Below are 21,939 nucleotides of genomic sequence, written 5' to 3'. Positions count from 1 at the left end.
ATAAGACTTTACTTAAATACATGTAAATAATTAGTGTGTACTTTTTACTCCTTTCCATATATTTCCCATCCAGCCTTTAGAGTCACCAGCATCCTCTGCAGCTTTTATAAATTCAGGTAACAATTCATGTTGGAAGATGACAAGTCTTATCTCTTTTATGAATTTTGGCTGCGATTTTGAAACTTCCTTAACTGCTTTAATCATGCTTTTAGCTACTTCAGAAGCAGTCATTATATCAGATGCTGTCGAACCTTTATAAGGTAGTAAACATAATCGTATTTATGATATCATAAATACATATAAGTTTACATGAAAACTTACAACAACTATTCCAATGATATATTTTATATATAAACAACATTGAAACAAATATCAAGAAATTTGGCTGTCTTTTAAAATTGAAAAAGAATTACATAAACACAGTAGTTGTTGGTATACAATTTAAGTATCGAACAAACCTAAATTTATGCTGCCAGTTCCAAAAGCAGGTAATGCAATACTGTTCATTCTCTCGTTATCAGCTTCTTTTAAACACTTTTTTACAGTTGTTGACACATCATTCGGGTCTGCTTCGACATGAATGATATATTTACAAGACAACCCTGGTGCTAATGTCGTTACTATTTTGTTTCTCATCATTTCGGTTTCTATATTTAACGAAATAATTTTTTTTTACCAAATAACACCATTTTTTAAGTCGCTGTTACATTATATGCCAATTTAAAAGTAAAAGATTGGTGTATTCGTTTCAACAATGCATATTTGTTAAGTATTTAGAAAGAATAAAAGTCTGAAATATTGCTAATATTACAGCAACAGGAATGTAGGAAAACAAAATTAACATTTTTTTTTATTTCTTTAAACATTTATCTTTTAACTTCTTTGTTCTTTTAAACTATATAGAATAATAAACAACGACAATAAGATATTACTGTGATTTTCTATTTCTTCTTTTAATTCTGCTCCTCCTTTTTTCATCAATGTCTGTGACACTTTACCTAGATAACAAAAACGATTTTAAATCATTATTTAATTTTTACAATGATTGAACAATTTATGAATTGCTTGTAATGCTTATTGAGATGACAATTGAAATTTCAAAATGAGTCTGAAAAATGTCTTTACGAATAGTAATTTCAGTGCATGTCTGAAAAATACCTATTGTAAGGTTCAAGTTTGCATTAGTACTGTTCACGATGCAGTCAGTATTTTCATGTGTAATATCTCCTTGTTTGATCATGACATTGACGCTATCGAAAGTGTAGTTTCCACTTGTCTGTTGGTTGGTGTTGCTGGAACCCTTAGGTACGACTTCATATCCAAGTGTCTGTGCCTTTTGCCCTGATCAAGTACATGTACATAAATGTATCACAGTTATGTGTGCAAACGTGTACGGCTTCGTATATTGTGACAAATCATTTCATTTTTATTTTTCATATATACAGGAAAACTGCACTGACTAGCCATTAACAATTGGAAAGTAAAATATAAATAAGCAGACTTATAATATCCAAATGGTAAAAATAATTATCAAAGCGCTTGTTTATATAATAGCTTAAAGCTTATTATGCAATGACATTGGAAAGATATCTAACAACCTGATTTCCCTACAAGAGTTGTTGAATATTGTTCACCATGCAACTTGATCTCTTCTTCTTTGAAAGCCTTAAATTTAAAGTACGATGTAATGTTTAACTGTAAGTACAGTAGACAACGTTTATTGCCTGATACACACGTCAGTAATAACAAATATACATTTGTCCAGTAAAGCGTAAATAAAAGTGCATTTAATAGTTCATACCTGTAAGGTGTGACTGTCCATTTGGTAAATAACGAATCGAACGTCTTGTACACTTGTTTTTGAGAAATCTTTTTGAAATTTTTTAACCACCTTGAACATCTCTTTAGCCACAACCTCTCGCGGAAATCCTAAATTGCCTGTTCCAATTGCTGGGAAAGCAATACTCTGACACTCTTTGTGATGCGCTTCCTCTAAACATTTTCTCATCACCTTTTGGAGATTCTAGATAGAAAAAAAACACATTTTTGTTAGAAATATTTCTTTTCATGACAACTAAGCAACAAATTGCGTGATTAATTAATATTTCTTGGTCAAGATGATAAATGTATACGAAGCGCATCAATACCGTCAAATGAAATATATTTGATGATATACATGGACATGTTATAGTATATTCATATAGCTCACAACCCTAAGCATTTGCGTAGGTGGGGTGAAAAAGTTCGTTATTCTCAATAAAAGTTGTACATCTTTAAAAACGATTTTTTATATAATATATGTCGTTGAGATGGGAAATGAAATTTAACAACTTCATGTGCTATGTGTTGCAAACTAAATACTGTGTTATCATTTCCTTAGGCATGCTCGTCGTTTTCATAGCTCTCAAGCATATTTTTGTATTCAGCATTTCAATAAAACAAGCAATTATCAAAGTATTGCAAGCAATCCATAAGTCCCCTACCGGTTAGAGCCCCAGCAACATTTTGAAAGGCCATTGTCCATTCACTAATATTTCTATTCTAAGTAAACTTGTTGGAAAATTTCTTTAAAAGTGATCACAGGAAACAGTTTTTATGAACACACAGACAGACGGACTGAAGGACACTCTAAAGTTTATTTTTTAAACGTCCCTGTTACCAATATATAACATTTGTCAAAGAAAATGAGATAACTCTTGAAACGTCATACATGATGTAAGTGTAACAAAGAACAATAAGTAACGGAGGTGTTGATAATGCATGTTTATTTTGAATTTGAAATAAAAAGAAAATGAATGAGTAAGAAAAATTTAAAGTTTATGAAGGAGATAATTCTGGAAATATGGATGCTATATTTATAAACCTTGTCATATCATTATGATGTGGGAGTTTGAAGTAAATCATATATGTAATGAAGAAGTTGGAGTAAAATATACAATTTCCCGAACAAAAATCTAAGTTCAAGGGGGACATAATTATGGGAATAGTCTTGCTAGAGTATTGAACTTTCTCACAAATGATTTAAGTGATAATAAGAAAAATATATATGAAATTTGAAGAAGATACATTAAGAAAAAAAGAAGTTATTAAAAAAAACTTTTTTATGAACATTCTAAGTTCAGGGGAGTCAATTCTGATCATTTTTGTGCTGGAGTTGTTAACCTTGTCACAATGATGTGGTTGATGACTAGAAACTTATAGTTGAAATTTAAAATAAATACCTTTAGAAATAAAGAACTTATAGTGAAAAAAGCCTAAAAACTAGAATCAGAAATCTTCAGGTTGCCCACGTTTACTAAGTAATACTCCATATAGTTAAGATTAAAATGATGTGTATAATTAAAATACTGCCATCTTCATAAGTTTCATAAAAATTTCAGCTCCTTTTGACTAATCACAAATATTGTTATATTTGCCATGTTTTAAGCCTATTTGTTGCCATGGCAACCACTTTTTTCAACAAAGGAAGAAAAGAAAAAAAAACATGCATAATCTCAAGAATGCCATCTACCATCTGCCATTTCAATTTTTCATAAAAAAAACATTTTTATTACTTTTTGCATTATCACTAGATCCAGTTTATGTGTTAAATTTGCCATATTTTTAGTCTATTTGTTGCCATAGCAACCAGAGTTTTCAACAAAGGAAGAAAAGAAAATACGTGCATAATTTCTATACTGTCTTCTATCCATATAGCAAGTTTCATAAAAATATTTTCAGTACTTTTTGTCCTGTTTTGTGGACGGACGTACCAATTTTTCAGGTTTATGAGCTTTTTCTATTGTTCTTTTCTTTTGTTTCCTTGTGGGCTAACTATTGTTTCCTTATGAGCTAACTATTATTTACGGAATGAAGTCTTTTGTTCTCTTTTGTTCCAGTGTACCGTTAGTTAGCTCATATACATAAAATGTTTGTGCTGACTGACGGACTGACAGGCGGACGTTCTAACGGGACAGGAATAATGTGGATACTCTATTGTTCTCTCTATTGTTCTTTGTAGTCACACAAAAGAAAATAGCTTCATAAAAATATTACAGAATGAATGACATCAAAGAAAAAAAAACAGTTTCCTATTGTCCCTCTAGCTGCATTATCACTGTCCCGTAACAGCGGACGGGCAGACGGACGGACGTACCAACATCTGATATTCAGGAAGCAAATAAGCTAATTAACTACAAATGGACATAAGTCCATAAGCTCATAAAAACAAAAACAATAGCTCACAATATGAATTTTATGAGTTTTTGTTCTTTATTTAACTACAGAATGAAGCTCATTACTCTCATATGTTGGCTCGGACTGACGGACGGACTGACGGACAGAAAGACGAAGGGAGGGTAAACCTTAAGTCCCCTCCGCTAAACCGTTAATTGACTAAAAACGTCAAATGGACTATATTGTAAGTTGTTTTTTAAATGAAATGTTAAGGTGGTAAAATGTTAGGCTCACTTATCAAGATATTGAAATTTTAATTTGAATATGTGCAATGACTCGAGAAATTTTAATAATACTCGGCCCACTTATTGGTACAATATTGATATTTTTTCAAAATTCCAGAAAGATGGGGTCTATCATTTCAGATGATGACTTAATATTTTTTTGCACATTCATTTTACGTAAAACTTGACCTAATTATTTCATCATTTTCTCAACATTGTATGCACGAACGTACAGGTAATGCATTTCTAACTGTTGAAATAATTAACATTAGTCATGGCTACTGAATCGTACTGAGAAGTACTATTTATGCCAGTGTCATTGAAAGCCATTTTGTCGTTAAAACAATATGCGTCCTATACTATAAGAATCTGCAAATGAAAAACATTCATATCCTTAGAAATGTTCAGTAACTCAATACAATTCAAATACTTTTCTTATTTTGACTTACTTTGACACTCTCATTCGGGTTGTTTTCTTTGAAATTCGATAATGCTGTGTGAATGACAAACTGACAATTTAGCTTATGTCCACCAGTTACAGCTATTGTTCTTTTGTCGAGTCCATTTGGAAATTTTGCAGTGACTTCCTCTTGTAGTTCCTTTCCGGCTGCTTTTGATAGCGAAATAGACACAGCACCATTTCGCAAATCTAAATTATGTGATGTTGTGTTTACAATAACATCCACCTGGTTGTAAAACCAAAAATTTGATTAATATATTATAGGGGCCTTTTTATTGATGCAATTATGATATACAACAAGAGAGCCATGATGACCCTAATATCGGTCATCTGATTATCAAGGCTCTTAAGCTTTTAATGAAATTAGATGAAAAGTTATAATCTTAAACTGATATCAGAACGCTCGTATCTGGTATCTGCACCTAAAATGGTGTACATGTGAAAAATGTTTTCCATATTTGGACTGTGTTACAAAGGTTCTGGCCCTTGAACAGCTTGACATAGAAATCATTTAAACAACTATGCTGACAAATTTTCGGAATATTTGGTCTAGATATATTTTTGTTAGTGCTATCATTTTTGTCTCCATACTTGGGCTCTATGGGCTAGTTTTCGACCCAAGATAACCAATATTCATATTTGAGTTAAACATCAACAACCTTTCTGACAAGTATTCAGGATAATTAGGCTGACAATGTTTTCTTTAGAGTATTTAAAATGATTTCTTTGTCAGATTGTGGCTGTATGAACTTGTTTTTGACCCCAGCTGACCCACTCTCTACAAAGAGCAGAAATCCTCAAAACTCAATTTACAAGGTTTTTAAGCTAACAATGTAACTTTCTCAGAAAGGTTGTCCATATATGGCTTTTTGACTGAGTTAGTGACCCCAGGTAACCCATATTCATAACTTTGACCCAAGGTAACCCATATTCATAACCAAATCTTAAAAGCATCGCATTAATTCTTCTGGCATATTTCGTAGACATTTTGGCTCAATATTGTTCACAAGGTTTGTTTGATATATTTAGGCTTTGTGATCTTGTTTTTGATCCAGTATGACCCATATTACCACTTAAGTTAAAAATTATCTAAATATATTTTGTAACAAATTATCAGGTTTTAAGGCTAAAATGTTATCAGTAGAGCGTTAACAAGTTTTTACATGTTTGGGCTGTATGACCTCGAGCTGAAAACCTTTCCTGGATGTTCTAATTAAAACTATAGTCACTAGAGTGAAAATAAGAATTTATATTTTAGGCTCCTGTGACCTAGTTTTATATCAAAGATGACAAATGTTTAAACTAGTCCGATCAATTACTGAAAGAAACATCCTGTCCAAGTTTGATGACAACAGATTAAAATATGTGACCACTAGAATGTTAACGATCTAAATGAGGTCGAACGATAGATGACAGACGACAAAACATTCAATATTCCTAAAAGTATACCCACAGCTTGCTCAGCTAAATTCCAGGTCCAAAATTTATTAATACTTAACAAAGTCAAATATTTAACTTGAGACCCAATAATCCAAGGAGTAAAGTTCATTATTTGATTGAACTGCGTTCAAAATGCGACGTTGAACAATCGGCGCTGGAATACAAAGACTTTTTTCTTTCGAACTTTATTTTATTATAGACCTGATAAAATTTACCAGACATTATTAAATTTTAGTACCTATTCTTATACTATAATGTATAATTATATTGAACAAAAGGATAGAACTTGATAAAAAATTATGATCATTGATTATCATGTTTAATTAGCTGCATCCTATTTAGTATTTTAATAAGCTTATAGTGATCTATAGTTCGTTTTTTCCTACTTTTTGTCTTGCAATTTCTCCCTTTATTACAGATACAGCTACATTGCCTATGACACCACTATCATGTTTCAGAATGCCCTGCATTGAATGAGAAAATCCTTGTCCATCTGAAAATAAATATTATCGTAAAGAAAATAACATTCCTTTTAATTGTGTTACAATCGTATTTGCATGTTTGATAAATATATTTTATTAAACTACTTTTGATCAGAAGTGATTCTGCTAATTGCCGTATTTTTATAAAGATGTATTTACATTTTAATGCAATATGTTAAAAGAAGTAACAATTATGATATAACCAGGATTTCTAAACGTTCTTGATCCTGACACACTCTTTGGTCTAGCACCCATTTGTGCCGGATTTCCGCTATCCTGCAAGACGACGTTAGCCATTCCGAATATATTACGTAATGCGCTTGTAAATCCTTCCACATTTGTTGTGTTCATATCGCAGAGATATATTTCACGGATTGAACTGTCCTGATACTCCATCAATGTTCGCTTTAACGCATTTACAATGCTTGTTGTTGAAATATCAACCGGAAACCTTAAATAAATGAAATAATAATTAGATTACTAAAATAATCAAAAATTAAATTCACCAAATACTATGATGCTTATATAACAAGATTACTTTAATTATAATGTTACAGCATTAAATTAACCGAATACTATGATGCTTATATAACAAAATTACTTTAATTTTAATGTAACAACATACCTATTCACTCCGCAACCTATAGCTGGTATTGCAATGGACCTTTTCTGTAAATTGCCTGTTTTTTGCAGACACTTAAAGACTGTTGATTCTAAAATCTTATCCATATTTTTTCCATTTTCCCATTGTTGACTCTTTATGTGTGCAATATTTTCAGCTTGTAAATCTCCTGCACTGCTGATAAAAACATCTCCGTCGTTTAAAATTCCATTTTTATTTATATAGTCTTCACATTCATATTTTATTAGTCGTCCACCTACAATAAAAATGTCTGACATTGAATGATATTTTATAGCTTTCAAATTTACAATTATTGTATTGATAATACGAACTTTCAGAAATACATAAATCATTGTGAAAAAGATAAAAAGTAGACAATTGTGTACCTTTAGCGAAGATTTTTTTTCCAAGTCCACCTGATGATCCTAACTTTTTATCAGACGGGTTGACTAAAATATCGACATCGAGTTCTGTCATATCTCCTTGCCAAACATAGATATTTGTTCTATTATAGGTTGTATATGATCTAATTCCAAGTTCTTTTTCTGTCATGTGTTTATCAGCCTCTTCTCCTTCAACAGCGATTACACATGACAATGAATGTTCAATAGTGTGAATGCTATCTTTACCTTTAGGAGACATTATATGTTCTGCAATCCCAGGTTTAGTGACCGTATGTTTTTGTTGCTGAACCCTTTTTAATAAAATCTTAATTTGTTCTGTTGCGTCTTGAATACCCTTCTGCAAACCTTGTATTTCAAGACCTCTGAAATGATCCATGTGTCTGATCTTTACATAGTATTTTTGATACTTTTGAGCAATTTCTTCAATTTCTTTTCTACAATTCCTTTCCAAGAACCGGTTGAGTTCTTTTGAGTTTGAAACAGTTTGAGAGGAAATAGTGTTGGTCTTTAAGAAACTTTGAATTTCTTCTTTCACTGATGTGTATATGTCGGTCAAAGCACCAATTTGAATATTTGTTTGGTCATCGTTAAGTGATATTACAACTTTTCCAGGATGCTTTGCATATATTTCTTCAGTTTTTCTTTTCCATTTTTCCGTTTCTAAATCTGGGACCTCTCCAATGTTTGTTGCTATACGTTCACAATAGATGAATGAACGGATAATATCTGCGACTTTGCTACTTGACGATGGTTTGCAACAACATACAACAACCCCGTCTGTGGTTGGTTCCCATAAAGCTTGAATATAATTCGCCTTCAGTTTGCTGTTCAGTGCAATAATTGTGCCATCTAATTGCAGTAACTTAAGCGCGAGTTTAGAAATGTCATCAATCTTTTGCACTTGAAAACTGCTCTTCCTATCATAGATAGCGATCTGTGCGTTCCTGACACTACTTATCAACCCTTTTATGTGTATTTCGTTTTTGAAAGCCTTGATTTCAACCTTTAAGTCATCAAATTTATCTTCTAGTTCTTTTGGCAGGTTTTGAAAAACCATCATTTTTGTCTCTATGGGCTCTAGATTTGAAAATATTTCTGTAACGTGTTGCTTCTCTTTTTCGGCAGCATCCAGTACTTTCTTTATTCCTTCTTCTATGTCGTTTTTAAGAACTTCAGCTGCAGCTTTCGTTCCGACAATAAAAATATGATTTTCATTTCTTTTGTTGACAATCGCAACATTGGTTGCATCTTTAACATGAATTTTCTGTAGAAACTCCATCACTTTTGATCTAATATCTTGCAATATATCAATGCGAAGAAGGACAATCGTATCGATCAGTTTCATAAATGCAACCTGTGCTTGCTTTCTCCATCCTTTTGCTATTTTGAAGCAGTGTTTTACATCTTTAGTAAGCGTACAATGTAATTGTACACTCTGGTTGATATCAGATGGCCACACTACCTTCGTGTACGTTGTTATTAATTCATCTTGAACGGTTTTGCTCATTTCGCTTGAACTGGAGGCAAATGAAATCTTATGAATATCTACATCCTTTATTTCTATGAAACGTGGCAGGCGCCATTCCCTTTCTTCTGTTTCTCCTTCTGGGCGTCCTAATACAGGCTGAAAACGTTTAACTTCTAATTTCTGATCTCCAAGAGTGTGATTCATACCAAGAATATCATCAATTACTACAAAATCAATACAAAACATGATGCAAAACTAGCACAGATACAAAATATGAAAGACAAGGTCAACAAGGAAGGACAGCGTTAATGAACGCAACCCTTACACGGTCCAGCAACGCAAGACCACAAAGAGCCCAGCAGTACAACAAACAAAAACAGGACAGGGCACAAGGCAATTCACGGACCGGGTGATTACACCAATAAATTTCAAGAGATCACAACTTACACTAAAACTACCTGTGATTTACATTGAGCAAACATTGGCATATGTTGTATTTAATAATAGATTTCAAATATGTCCTGTAAGGCATTAAATCTGAATCTTAAATTAATTTCTTAATGTTGCTGTTATTTGATCACAAAAAGGCAAGCATGTAAAAAATATTTTAATTTCTTGTTATTTTAACAAACGAAACGTTTAAACTTTACTTAATATTTTAATGTTTCTCATTGCCGACACATTATAGCTACAAACTTTGTGAAAATGATAAAGGTACTTATTAATTGAAAAGATAGTGTATAAATCATATTAAACACACCTTTATAATCATCAAAAAAGACCATACAAGTACGCTCATAATCGTCTTCATTCAACACAATTCTTTCTACGTCTCCGCCCCCAGACTTCCTTTTGTTTTCAAAATAGTATTGCAATGTGTCTTTTGTTACTTTCGGTGCAATATTTGTCACGACAATACAATGTGATACCTGAACCTTTGATACTTTAAGCCATGCTCCCTCTAACTGCCTTTCATTACATGCCTTTTCAAGCTTCTCAAACTCTTTTTAAAAGAAATTAGGAATTTTGGATGAACATTGTTTATTGAAATTGCAGGAAACCTTATGAAATTTGATAGTATAATAAATTGAAAATATAAATCACTTTATCTAAGAATATATACATTTATATGAACAAAATATTTAATCCAACTTAAGCATACTCGATAAAATGTAATGTTGTTAGTATTTTTTTATCAATTGTAATAGTGAATTATTTTAAATTTAAAAAGTGCATTTTACACACATGTAAATCAATGATATTGTATAATCTTTATATGATTAGTAACAAAGTACTTGGTTTTTCCTGTAATGTCACCAGCACAATACTTTCATCTTCTTCATGGTGATCCAATCTAATTGGTTGTACATTTGCTGTGGCTTCAAGGAATAGGAACAGGGCATCTTTGGTACTTTTCAACCCTTTGATAAGAACTTTGTCATCGTAATAAGGTGGTGGTTTGTAAAGACTTACACGCACTGTACAGTTTTGTACAGTATGCGGTTTCCCAGCAACATTGTTTGCATCTGTTATTATAAGGTTTATTAATTTCAACAGTAGACAGAGTCGAAGATTTGTTTTTAAATATATATATAAGTGATTGTTTCCCTTTTAATAGAATATATTCATCGTTTGTTCAATTTTTTTACTTAAGACTCCTTTCGTTTTACATTTTAAAGACTTTGACATCGAAAAATTCTTTTTCGTAGGATTACCAAATTTGATTTTTTGCAATGCAAGTTTTACAACATGATGAAATAGTGAAACGAAATTATCCAAGAAATAATAAAGTTAGTAGAAGTTAAAGACAACCAATGAATTAAAAAAAACTTTTGTATTGAACAACACACATGTAACCGAATGAAAGCATGTCCGTGCATTCCATTGATAATAAATGTAATAAATGACTGAAAAAATATTTAAAAAATAGCAGGAATCAAAATGATAAAATCAGAATAAGGTAACACGTGCAATGCTTTCAGAGATGTGTTGATTCATAAATGATGTATTTGACAATTCTAATAGTATTTTCAGTCAAGAAAATATATAAAATTATATTTAATCTTGTTAAGATAATGGTGAAACATATAGAAAAAATATTTCGTGACCTTCGGGTGATTCAAATGTAATGAATACGACATTTTCATCTTCTTCACTGCAACGTATGTCCACAATGGGTCCACCTCCAGATCGTTTTTTACTTTCAAAGTAGTATGTGAGTGTTTCGATTGAAACAGTTTTGTCTACACCTTTTACTTTCACAGTATCGATAGTTTGTGTCGGACGTTCCTCATCACTGACTGGCTTTGTTTTTAGCATAACTTCATATCCTTGCTTACTATGGTCATGAGAAACAACTCTCTCTGCGACTACAATTTCAAGTGTTATTAATATTCGATACACATAATCGATAATCACATTTTTTTTTCTCAATTTAAATTAGTATGAATAATTAAAACTTATAATTAATTCTTTAAAAACGATTCGTAACCAAACAAGAAATTTATCTATTCGATAGCCTTATATCATTAGATTTCACACTAACTTTGTTTAATCTATGCATATATTTTTTATTTATTTAGACCTAGTTTACAGATTACATAACGAACATACCTTCCGTATTTTCAAATGTTAGGTAAATTATATTATTCTCAACATCAACATTATGGCTAACAATTTCACCACCGCTTGAACGTCTTTTATTTTTGAAATACATTAAAACCTTTTCAAGATTACGTTCTATGTCGGATACACCATGAATTTCTATTGTGCAAAGATCAATCTGTTCTTCTCTGTAGCGTTCAATAGATACAATGTGTTCTTTCATTTTCAAAGGAGTCTGTTTCATAATAAATTCTACGGCTACAAGATAAAAAAATCATAGAGACAAAGTTGAATGAATTACTCTCAATCATGTAGCTTATCATAAAAAAGATATGTTTAGATAGAGTTATATAATTTTAGCATTAATATTTCAGCATACATTTGTTATTGTCGTAATCTGCTTGCATCTTTTAATATCTTCCTTCTTTGTATTGTTGACGTTCTGGTGAAAACCCCTAGCATTAAAATGGAAATTGTTAACGCCATTCAAGCAAAGACTTAAAAGTCTAGAAGTCATATTTATGTAATGAATGTAAAAGTCAATCTTCTTCTACTTTGAACAAAAATACTTCATTCTTTCAATTACCTGTTTGGTCATGAAATTCTACAACAGCTGTAGATTTGTCAGTGTCTAGTTCAACATGTTCTACCACCATTTCATTTTCTCCAAAGTCCTCAAAATATAATTCTAAATACTCTTTGTCAATTGCCACAGGTAATTCTTTGATGAGTATCTTTCTGGTGGTTTCAAAAACCCTTGACTTATAACCTTCATTTGGCTTATTATATAACATTACTTCCAACACTGTACCCTTCAACTCATGTTTAGGTCGATTTACAACCGAACGAGCGACTGAAAACAAATAAATTCAATACGACACAAACATAATTCCACAATAATTAATGTTTTATATCAAGTTCTTAAAAGGAATATTCTATCATGCATTTTGTCATTATGTTTTGAGAATGATTACTTGTTTACTTAATATATTCAATTATAGTGTAACTTACCTTCCTCAGTTTCAAATGTAATGAGCGCAATATTTCTGTCTTTCTTAGCCTCACATTGAACGATTTGTCCTCCTCCAGACCGATTGGTGTTTTTGAAGTACATTCGTAATGCATCTATATGGTTTTCTATATTTGGAAGACCTTGAACTTGTATCGTACATTGTTTTTCTGGTTCATATGTATATAGCGAAACGCCGACGTAGTGTCCATCGATACATATTGGTTGTCTTTGCAAAATGCTTTGGGCGTCTACAATTTATATATTCTTACTGGTAATATAAGTATAGATATTTTCTAACTTTCTTTTGTAATTAGGTGTAATTCGTTAATTCAAATAGTAAGCATGTCCAATTGATTGAAATTTAATATGATTTTTCAATAAATATTTGTAAAATAATAATTAATATAACTTGTTCTTGAACATTTAATGCAGACATTTTTAGAAAACTGTTTTGAATTATTTGCATAATTTGCAAAATGGCATATTAGTTATGAACATTTATATGCTTTATGCTTTAAACAAAATCAAGTTTAATTATTGCAATACATTTATTTCCAAACACATTATTTTAAAATATTTTCACTGTCTTACTTATTCACTATCTTAATACCATTTGAGTCTTGAAGCTCCAATACGATCGTTGAATCGTCATCACCAGGAATTTCAGCTTTAACGTGTAGGTTTTCAAACATATCCTCCAGGTAAAGGACAAGGACATCTTTAATTTCTTCATCAACGCCAGAGAAAAGCAACTTATTCGGTTTTTCGGAAAATGAAGTGTAAGATTTGTGTTTCATTAATTTCACATCAATACGTGACGATTTGAACTGGTGATTTGTCCTTTCTGCTACACGTTTAGCAACTAAAAACAAAATATAATCATAGTATCTGTCAACATTATTTGAGCCGTGTCACGACAAAACCAACATAATGGGTTTGCGACCAGCATTGATCCAGACCAGCCAGCCATGCTGGTCGCAGACCCATTATGTTGGTTTTGTCGTGGCGCAGCTCATTTTATGTTAGGTTGGACCAAATTTTCACGAAAACCTGAAGCAATTAAGTTGTTGACAGAATAAAAAAAAACGTGGTCGACTACCATGACAAGGATTGCCTAAATGATCTGTATCACGATTGATATTTTTATTATAATTTCTCATAATTATTATACATATTAATGTTGTTGTTGTTGTTGCTACGGCCGTTGTTGTTGTTGTTATTGTTTCTGTTATGATTAGTAGTAGTAGGATTGGTAGTGGAGGTGGTGGTGGTGTTATTTTTGTAAATGTTGTGATAGGTTAAACACTTTCATTTTTACCACTTTAGAAAGATTGATTCATTCTTCACGGTATATAAGAATAAGAAACAGCAATAACATGTAACATGTTATTCATTACGATATTTCAAACAGTATCAGTACTATTAATAGCAAATATTTTTCATTTAAAGAAGTATATGTGGCAAATAAATAAATATCTTTCCCTTTTACCCAATCTCAACTCATTTATGTAATGAAATGATTTAACGGACCAGTGTTTCTACTCAGGTACCCATTCGTGCCTGAAATAAAGCACGGAAGGGCAACTGAGGTCTTCCTTCGCATGTAAAGCTGGTACGTCGCCATATGACCTATACTATGTCGGTGTGACGTAAAACCCAATCAACCACAGAAACATATGAAATTCTTCACAAAGAACGATATCAAATACCAAGCTTATTTTTTAACACATCAATACAAAGCAAAGTGGGTTTTGATATACATGCATGTATTTATACTATACTTGAAAAAAACACGCTCAAGCTTCATGAATGAATTATGTAAAATAATAATAATTTCTAAATCTTTTAACTAAGTTTTCCAGTTGTTTTTTTTATTTACCCATGCTAGATGAAAATGTAACTTGGGCCAAGCCAGGATTTTGAAAGCTGCAATCAATAACATCTTGCCCTCCCGATCGTTTCTTGTTATTGAAATACATTTTAAGTGATTTGATATTATCCTCTGTAAGTATATCAACTGGTCCTGTTACCACAACAACGCACGGTTCTTCTTGGTTGTCTTCTTTAATAGCTTCAATATACACTGTCTGACCCTCAACATCGACTTGCTTCTTCTGGAGAATGCTTTCTACGTCTTAAAAGGTAAATGAAATAAAACATAAATTACAAGGATTTTTTAAATATTAATCGTTTTTTTTTCTTCATTATCTAAATAGTACAGACTATTACATTCATATACTGCTTTAAAAGTAACATCATGAACGCTTAAGATTCTTTCGTCCGTAAGTCAGATAAAATTTCCAAAAATTATCAAATTGTATAACCGTTACGAAACTAATTTAAGCAAAATATTTAATATTGAATGTAAGACTATGAACTGTTTATATATTTGAAAAATGTTGTACATGTTAACAATATTCAAAAAGTCACCCTTTAATCATTGATATAGACATTACACGTATTGTCTCAAACAAAAGAAAGTTGTCGATTATCTGTCCCATTTGTGCCTTTCTAAGGCTAATGCGTGAGTGGATATTTTCAGGTTCTGCGTTCTATTAATGTTGCCCCTTAGTGTTTGTCATTCATATCGTATTTTAGATGTTACTAAGCATTTGCATGTTAAACATATGATTCAGATAAAGCATACTTTTTGACAGAGGTCATTCTAAAGCATATTTTTTAAGCTTTTTGAAAGGATAAAGTTCCTGTGAATGAAAAAAGAAATGAATGAGTATCTCTTTTTTTGCAGCCGTGTTTCTGAAATTAGCTTTCTGTCAAGATTTCTTACGTCAGCAAGTAAACAGAGTATCATGAATTGGTCGCATTGCTATGGAACATGTTGTTTTAACGCTATTGATTATTACTAGTTGCATTTGAATACAAATAAATATAATAAAAGCGATAATGGTGATGAATTTGATGTTGATAATTATGATGATAATGAAATTGTTATGACGTCGATGAGGATGATGATGTTGTTTATGATTGTTGTTGTTGTTTGTTCTGGTGGTGGTGATGATGATGATTTCGATAACAAAAAATAACCATTGGCTTCTGCAAATTTTATGACAGCACTGCAAGTTTTTGGGTCTAGTTTAACATCTTCAACACTGATATTTTCTCCAAATGTGTCAGCATCCTCAAAAACTACTTCTAGAGTATCTCTGTCAATTTCCTGAGGTAAATTCGTGATCCGTACTGTTTTTGGTTTCGTGTCTTCAGATGCTCTTTTCAAAAGAAGTTCTTTATCAAGCAGAACAACATTCAGTGTTGCGTCTTTGTATAAGTGATCTTTTCGCTCACATACAGCTTTTGCAACTGAAAACAAATATTTTCGTCATGAAATACAAGAAAATAGTCTGAACATTTATAACAGTATATTGGTCCATTAAACATAAAATACATACATGTGATTCAACACGATTGTACTATTCCTAAATGCAATATACCTTCTTCAGATTCAAAAGTTATCAGAATGGTTTCTGTAGCTGCCGTAAATTTGAAGTCCATTATTTTTCCTCCATCAGAACGTTTATTGTTGCCAAAATACATGCGAATAGTCCCTGCAGACTTTTCTGATATTACTCCTTTATTTGAGGTTACCTCAATGGTTTTAGGACCATCTTGAAGTAATGGTTGTACTTCTATAAGCTCTACAAAAACCTTATGACCTTCCATGTCTAAAGGCTGTTTCTCCATTAACACATCATACACTGAAAAATATATTTTGTGTATATAACTTTCCATATTTGTAATTAAGGAAAATAAAGCGCCATAAATTATCATAAGTAAAAAAGTAACTTTTCTGTGCTTGCTTATTCAATCTTTCACATAAATATATAAGTAAAATTGTATGCGAAAATAAAAGGAAAGATAATTACTCATTTCAGGATTGATATTGTACGGATATAATATGTATTTATTACATACCGTCTTTATTTTGAAATTCTATTATTGCTTCAGTGCCGTTTCCACATAACTCTATTGATTCGAATGCAACATCATTTCCTAATTTTTCTTCCAAATATAGCTCTAAAAAATCCCTATCACTATCCTCTGGTAAATTTGATAATTTAGCCTTTGCAATTTGTTTCTGGTATTGTTTATCTTTCTCCAGGAGAGTACCTCAAAAATTGAAATCAATCTAGTAATTTAGTGTTACTGTATTTGAACATTATTTCATGTGACAATACAACTCAACATATATGCCGTACAGTTAACATTTTTCATGAAGTAGTCTAAATATGATTTCCTTACTTGTAAGCTTATACAAAGTACAGACAGCAATTAAATTATATTTAAGAAAGAAAACAGTCGGTAATTACTTTGAATTACAATTTTGTATCTGTCAATTATAAAAAGATAAATTATAGAACAATTGTCGTCATGGTAATCATTTATTCTTGGTTAGGAGGAAAAGATATTACAGTTCCGTTGTCGCATGCTTGTGGCATAGCTTTTATGTTGTTTTTCTTCACTGCTATGTAACTACAAGATCATCATACCTTGTTGATAATGGTCCACAAATTCTCTGTTACTGTTAGCAACCTTCTAGTAAATACAAAATTAAATGTTAATTCCAATTTTAAAAGGCAAGTATTATTTTTCGAGAATTTTGTACATTCTGGTACGCGTTAGTTGAACTTAATATGACATTATGATGTATGACTTATAAGTGAGCTGGCAATAAATGCTTAAAAGCTAAAGTTGCTCGGGAAATGAATTGCATATTCTGTTCTTTTCTGTTAGGAAAACTGTATATGAATACTGAATTACCTCACTGTTGAACCATGCTTCTGGTATATTAGACGCGTTGCATGTGTAGAATGAAACTGTATAAGTTTCATCATCTGTATGAACCTGATCCATTTGTATTTCATCGCAAAGGTAGGTAACACCTACAATTACGATATAAACGTTTAAATTTATAGATACACTATTTACAAAAAAAATGTTTATATAAAGATCATTAAGTCCTTCACAAACGTAACAACAATAAAAACAAATAAAAAACTAAAAACAAACAAAAAACTAACAAACAACAGGGCATTGATGGCCTTATACTCGCATACTTGGCTCTTTATGACAAAAAGGAACCATTAATAATGTATGAAAAGCAGTTGAAAGTAAATCTTATTAAACTGATATCTGATAACGTTCATGTCTGCATCTAAAATAGTGCTTATGTAAAAATGTTACTGCTTGTTCGTGTTAAGGAAATAAGAATATACTTTAAAAGTCACTGGTTGCTGCACGAAAATGTTGCTGTTGAAGGTAATGGTTGCCATAAAAGTTAATGAATGATTATTTTGTTACTATGGAAAGTCAATTTAAGCTATTATAGTAACTGGTTGCTATGTAAAAAGTCAGTGCCTGCTATGGATCCACTAGTTGCTATGGAAATGCACTGTGTACTACGGAAAGTTAATGGTTGCTATGGGGACTTTATAAATGCAATGGTATACAATTGTTGCTATGGAACATCCTTAGTTGCTATGGAAATTTGATAAATGCTGTGAAATACAATTGTCGCTATAGATAGTCAATGGTAGCTATGAAAGCCTCTTGTTGCTAATTGAAATTGATGGTTGTTACGTATTCCATTGGTTTCTTAATACATAATTCAGTACTTGCTGTGGAAATCAATGATTGCTTTCTTAGTCAATGGTACTAATGGAAGTCACCGGTTGCAATGGCAGTTAATGGTTGCTATTTAAAGTCACTGGTTGCTGATGAAAGTTAATGGCTTATATGGGAATCAAAGCAAATCGTTACTATGGAAGTCACTGGTTGTTATTGAAAGTCATTTGTTGCTATGGAAATTCAAAAAAAAAGGAATTATTGCTTTTTGATACCTAATTGTTTCTATGAAATTAACTGGTTGCTTTAGAAAATCAGTGGTTACTATGAAAAGTCATTGGTTGCTTTAGATGTCATTGGTTGCCATAGAAGTAACTGGTTGCTACCAAAAGTAAATAATTGCTTTGAAATAAAAGTGTTGCTTAGGAAAGTCAATGGTTGCTATAATAATTGAAGATTGCTTTAAAAATCAGTGGTTGCTATTGATCCCACTAGTTTCTAATAATGGTAATGCTTGGTTGCTATGAAAAGTCGCTGGTAGCTATAGATGTCACTTGTTGCTATATAAGTCACTTGTTACAAATTAAAATCAATATCTGCATTAGAAGTTACCAGATGCTATGGAAAGTCAATAATTGGTATGAAATTGTTGTTATGGAAAGTCAGTGGTTGTTACGTAAGTTAAAAGTTGCTATGGAATGTCTATGGAAGTTAAAGATTGCTATACAAGTCAAAGTTTCTAAGGAAAAACATTTGTTGTTCTGGAAAGTCAACGGTTGCTACGGAAGTAAATTGTTGCTTGGGAGTCACAGGTTTCTATGGAATGTGGAGCAAATTTAAACCTCAAGGCTATAGTTTCAACAAACTTTGTTTGAGATAAACAAAATTATATTTCATGACATATATCCTAATCTAGCTTTTTTTTTAAATTTTACAATATTATACATGAAAGGGAAATTCATACCACTCTCGGGCGGGGCTACTATTGAACCCATGGTTATGAAATTAAGAAAAATCCTTGAGAAAGCCACCAATACAGTGTTTCTTGCCAAATATATCTGATTTATCTTTTTATTGTTTTAGAGAGGAAGGTTTTACTATAAACATTAGGTACATAGCGCTATAACTTGACTAAATTTGATAGATATATTTAAGCTTTAGTCTTCATGGTGTTAAAAATTCTAACACCCCTGGGCGTAACCAATTTTGACCACAAGGTTTAAATTTGAACAAATTCTTTGATGATTTTTTCTTAAATAGCTTTCATGTCAAATCATTCTTGCTTTGTTCTTAAACTATTCTCCTATTGGTTTAGGAGGAGATTTTATTGTAAGAAAAATTTTGACGCTATTAACGATTTACAACGAACGCATGTTGTTTTTTTTCTGTAGATGTCGTTATAACAATAGTTCATTTTATATGTCAACTAATAGTTTGTGTGGGTGAATCAGTTGAATCTAAGGGCACATGTAAAAGTAGTCTTTCTGCTGTAACACTTTTTGCAGCATGTGATTTCGAGGTTACATTGTCCGTTCTCTCTATTTTACATGTCTGCATATTTTATAATATAAACAGACTTTTTAGTTTTGTAAACCTTTAGTGTAAGGATAGCCAGTACTCTCTTTATCCCCGTTGTTCGTTTCTGTTTTCCAGCAAACATGCAGTACTGCTTTCATGCACAAGATATTTTCTTTCGATTTAATACTGAAACATTTGGTGTCAAACTTGCAAAACTTGCAAAGAGATAGTCTACTTGATTATCAGAAGATAAGCCTACTACTCGTACAAAGACTTCCCGGAGGAATTGACACAATTGATCTCGCAATTTTTTCGTACAGATACAATATGAACACAATTAATGCGAAGGCATTTTATGTTAGAATATAAAACCACGTAACATTCGTGAGTGTAATGCGAACTTACCAACGAGTGACCAACAAAGCTTGACAGGGAGGTAAAGTGTGTATATGTGTTTGGGTGCGCATGCGCGCGCGTGTGCATGCGTGCGTATTGGAGTGTGTGTGTGTGTGTGGGTGTGTGCATGTGCGTGTGTGTGTGTGTGTAACAGGGGCAACAGTAAGGCAAAGAACATGACGCGACATTACATGAAACAAATAGTACAGGTAAGCGATTTTATTTTGCGTTTACACTTAAGGCAACAAAGATCAAGAAATGTTCGCTGAGGCGAATATTGGAAGGACAAGAAAAGAGTTTTATTTTGTACAATAAAATTATCAAACTTGCCCTTTTTTATTTCCTTTTATTTTAACACAGACAACAAAATATAATACATGTATCTTAGAATTACAGAGTCGGGTTTGGTCGAATCTTTTCATAGTTACAGCTAGCCATGAATGCTCATTTAGTCGAGAAATACACAAATCACTCCAGTAACATTACCCGTAAACCTTTTTAGGCTGCTAAGATCTGGGAAAAAAACTTTCACACGACTGTATCTCTAACTGCCTTGAACTACTAGTATTACAAATTTTGTCCATTATAAACCGTGCATCAAATATAGAAAAAAAGAGTAAATAAGAATACGGGTGTTAAATGTCCGGCAATAAACTTGGCAACTATTTTACGTCAACTTTAAGTTTTTCATTAATTTAGGCAAAAAAAATATGTATTTAGTTGTGATTCAGTGTTTAATTTTTGCTCCTATCATAAAAATCAAAATGTCTTGATGTTCAAGCTTAATCATAAACACTTAACATCGTTGATAGCTAACATCGCATTTATTATCGCATAACACGTATATAATAGCATACAAGTTTAAATGTTTAATATTTTTTCAATCGTCGTTTGATACAGTATTGTGTAACTAGTTAAACGAATTTGAACATGACATGTCTAACCTACAACACACAAGTCACCTTCAAATGTTGCTTATCTTGCAAAAAAGATGTACAGGCAACACCGGTATGCTTAGTTGACACAATTCAAATGAGTCGGTAACCAGGGGAGAAAATATTGTATAACATACATGAAGATACCTCAACGATAGATAACGGAATATCCCTCGAGAGAAACGAAATCAATATTAAAGAAAATCGTACATTTGGTGGTTACATTGCATTGGTTTCTGCTTCTTATAACATAATAATCACCATAAAATCTAAAGCCTCCTACTCTATCAATGTAATATCATGTAAATAAACAATTATTGATCACAATTTATTTGGTTACAGGTCAAATCAATCATGATTTTCTTTTGTTCCAAGATAAAGATTTTCAGGAGGTTTGTAAAAAAGGAATAAATGATTGCAAGACGCTATTGAATAAGCAACATAAGTTGACAGCTAAAATATAATGATAATTAAGCCAAATATGTTAACTATTTACAAATTGGATTTTTTTACAAATGTTTATGCGTTCATCTGCCTTTTAAAGGTAGTAGTATTATAAAAATGATGGAATTCAACGAA

The 21,939-nt window shown here is 31.7% G+C and overlaps 1 protein-coding gene across 1 annotated transcript in view; it reads right to left on the bottom strand.

Moving 5' to 3' along the window:
• LOC132724120 (protein mono-ADP-ribosyltransferase PARP14-like) overlaps positions 1-21,939 on the bottom strand; it is a 34,955-nt gene that overhangs the window by 10,246 nt on the left and 2,770 nt on the right. The window contains exons 2-25 of the mRNA XM_060708933.1: positions 17,708-17,829; positions 17,437-17,482; positions 16,862-17,056; positions 16,381-16,644; positions 15,977-16,249; positions 14,811-15,065; positions 13,542-13,793; positions 12,931-13,179; positions 12,506-12,772; positions 11,929-12,177; positions 11,424-11,684; positions 10,611-10,841; positions 10,076-10,318; positions 7,830-9,539; positions 7,447-7,699; positions 7,025-7,272; positions 6,726-6,832; positions 4,889-5,125; positions 1,802-2,023; positions 1,596-1,665; positions 1,159-1,341; positions 933-998; positions 459-647; positions 42-251 (exon numbers count right to left, since the gene is read on the bottom strand). Of these exons, the coding sequence (XP_060564916.1) occupies positions 42-251; positions 459-647; positions 933-998; positions 1,159-1,341; positions 1,596-1,665; positions 1,802-2,023; positions 4,889-5,125; positions 6,726-6,832; positions 7,025-7,272; positions 7,447-7,699; positions 7,830-9,539; positions 10,076-10,318; positions 10,611-10,841; positions 11,424-11,684; positions 11,929-12,177; positions 12,506-12,772; positions 12,931-13,179; positions 13,542-13,793; positions 14,811-15,065; positions 15,977-16,249; positions 16,381-16,644; positions 16,862-17,056; positions 17,437-17,482; positions 17,708-17,829 (6,402 nt within the window). The remainder of the gene's footprint in view (positions 1-41; positions 252-458; positions 648-932; positions 999-1,158; positions 1,342-1,595; positions 1,666-1,801; positions 2,024-4,888; positions 5,126-6,725; positions 6,833-7,024; positions 7,273-7,446; positions 7,700-7,829; positions 9,540-10,075; positions 10,319-10,610; positions 10,842-11,423; positions 11,685-11,928; positions 12,178-12,505; positions 12,773-12,930; positions 13,180-13,541; positions 13,794-14,810; positions 15,066-15,976; positions 16,250-16,380; positions 16,645-16,861; positions 17,057-17,436; positions 17,483-17,707; positions 17,830-21,939) is intronic.

Source organism: Ruditapes philippinarum, unplaced genomic scaffold, assembly GCF_026571515.1.
Source record: "Ruditapes philippinarum isolate M1 unplaced genomic scaffold, ASM2657151v2 ctg1222_1_1_1_1, whole genome shotgun sequence".
Lineage (NCBI taxonomy): Eukaryota > Metazoa > Mollusca > Bivalvia > Venerida > Veneridae > Ruditapes > Ruditapes philippinarum.
Note: the sequence above shows the minus strand (reverse complement) of the source record. Positions and strands in the feature narration are given on the sequence as shown.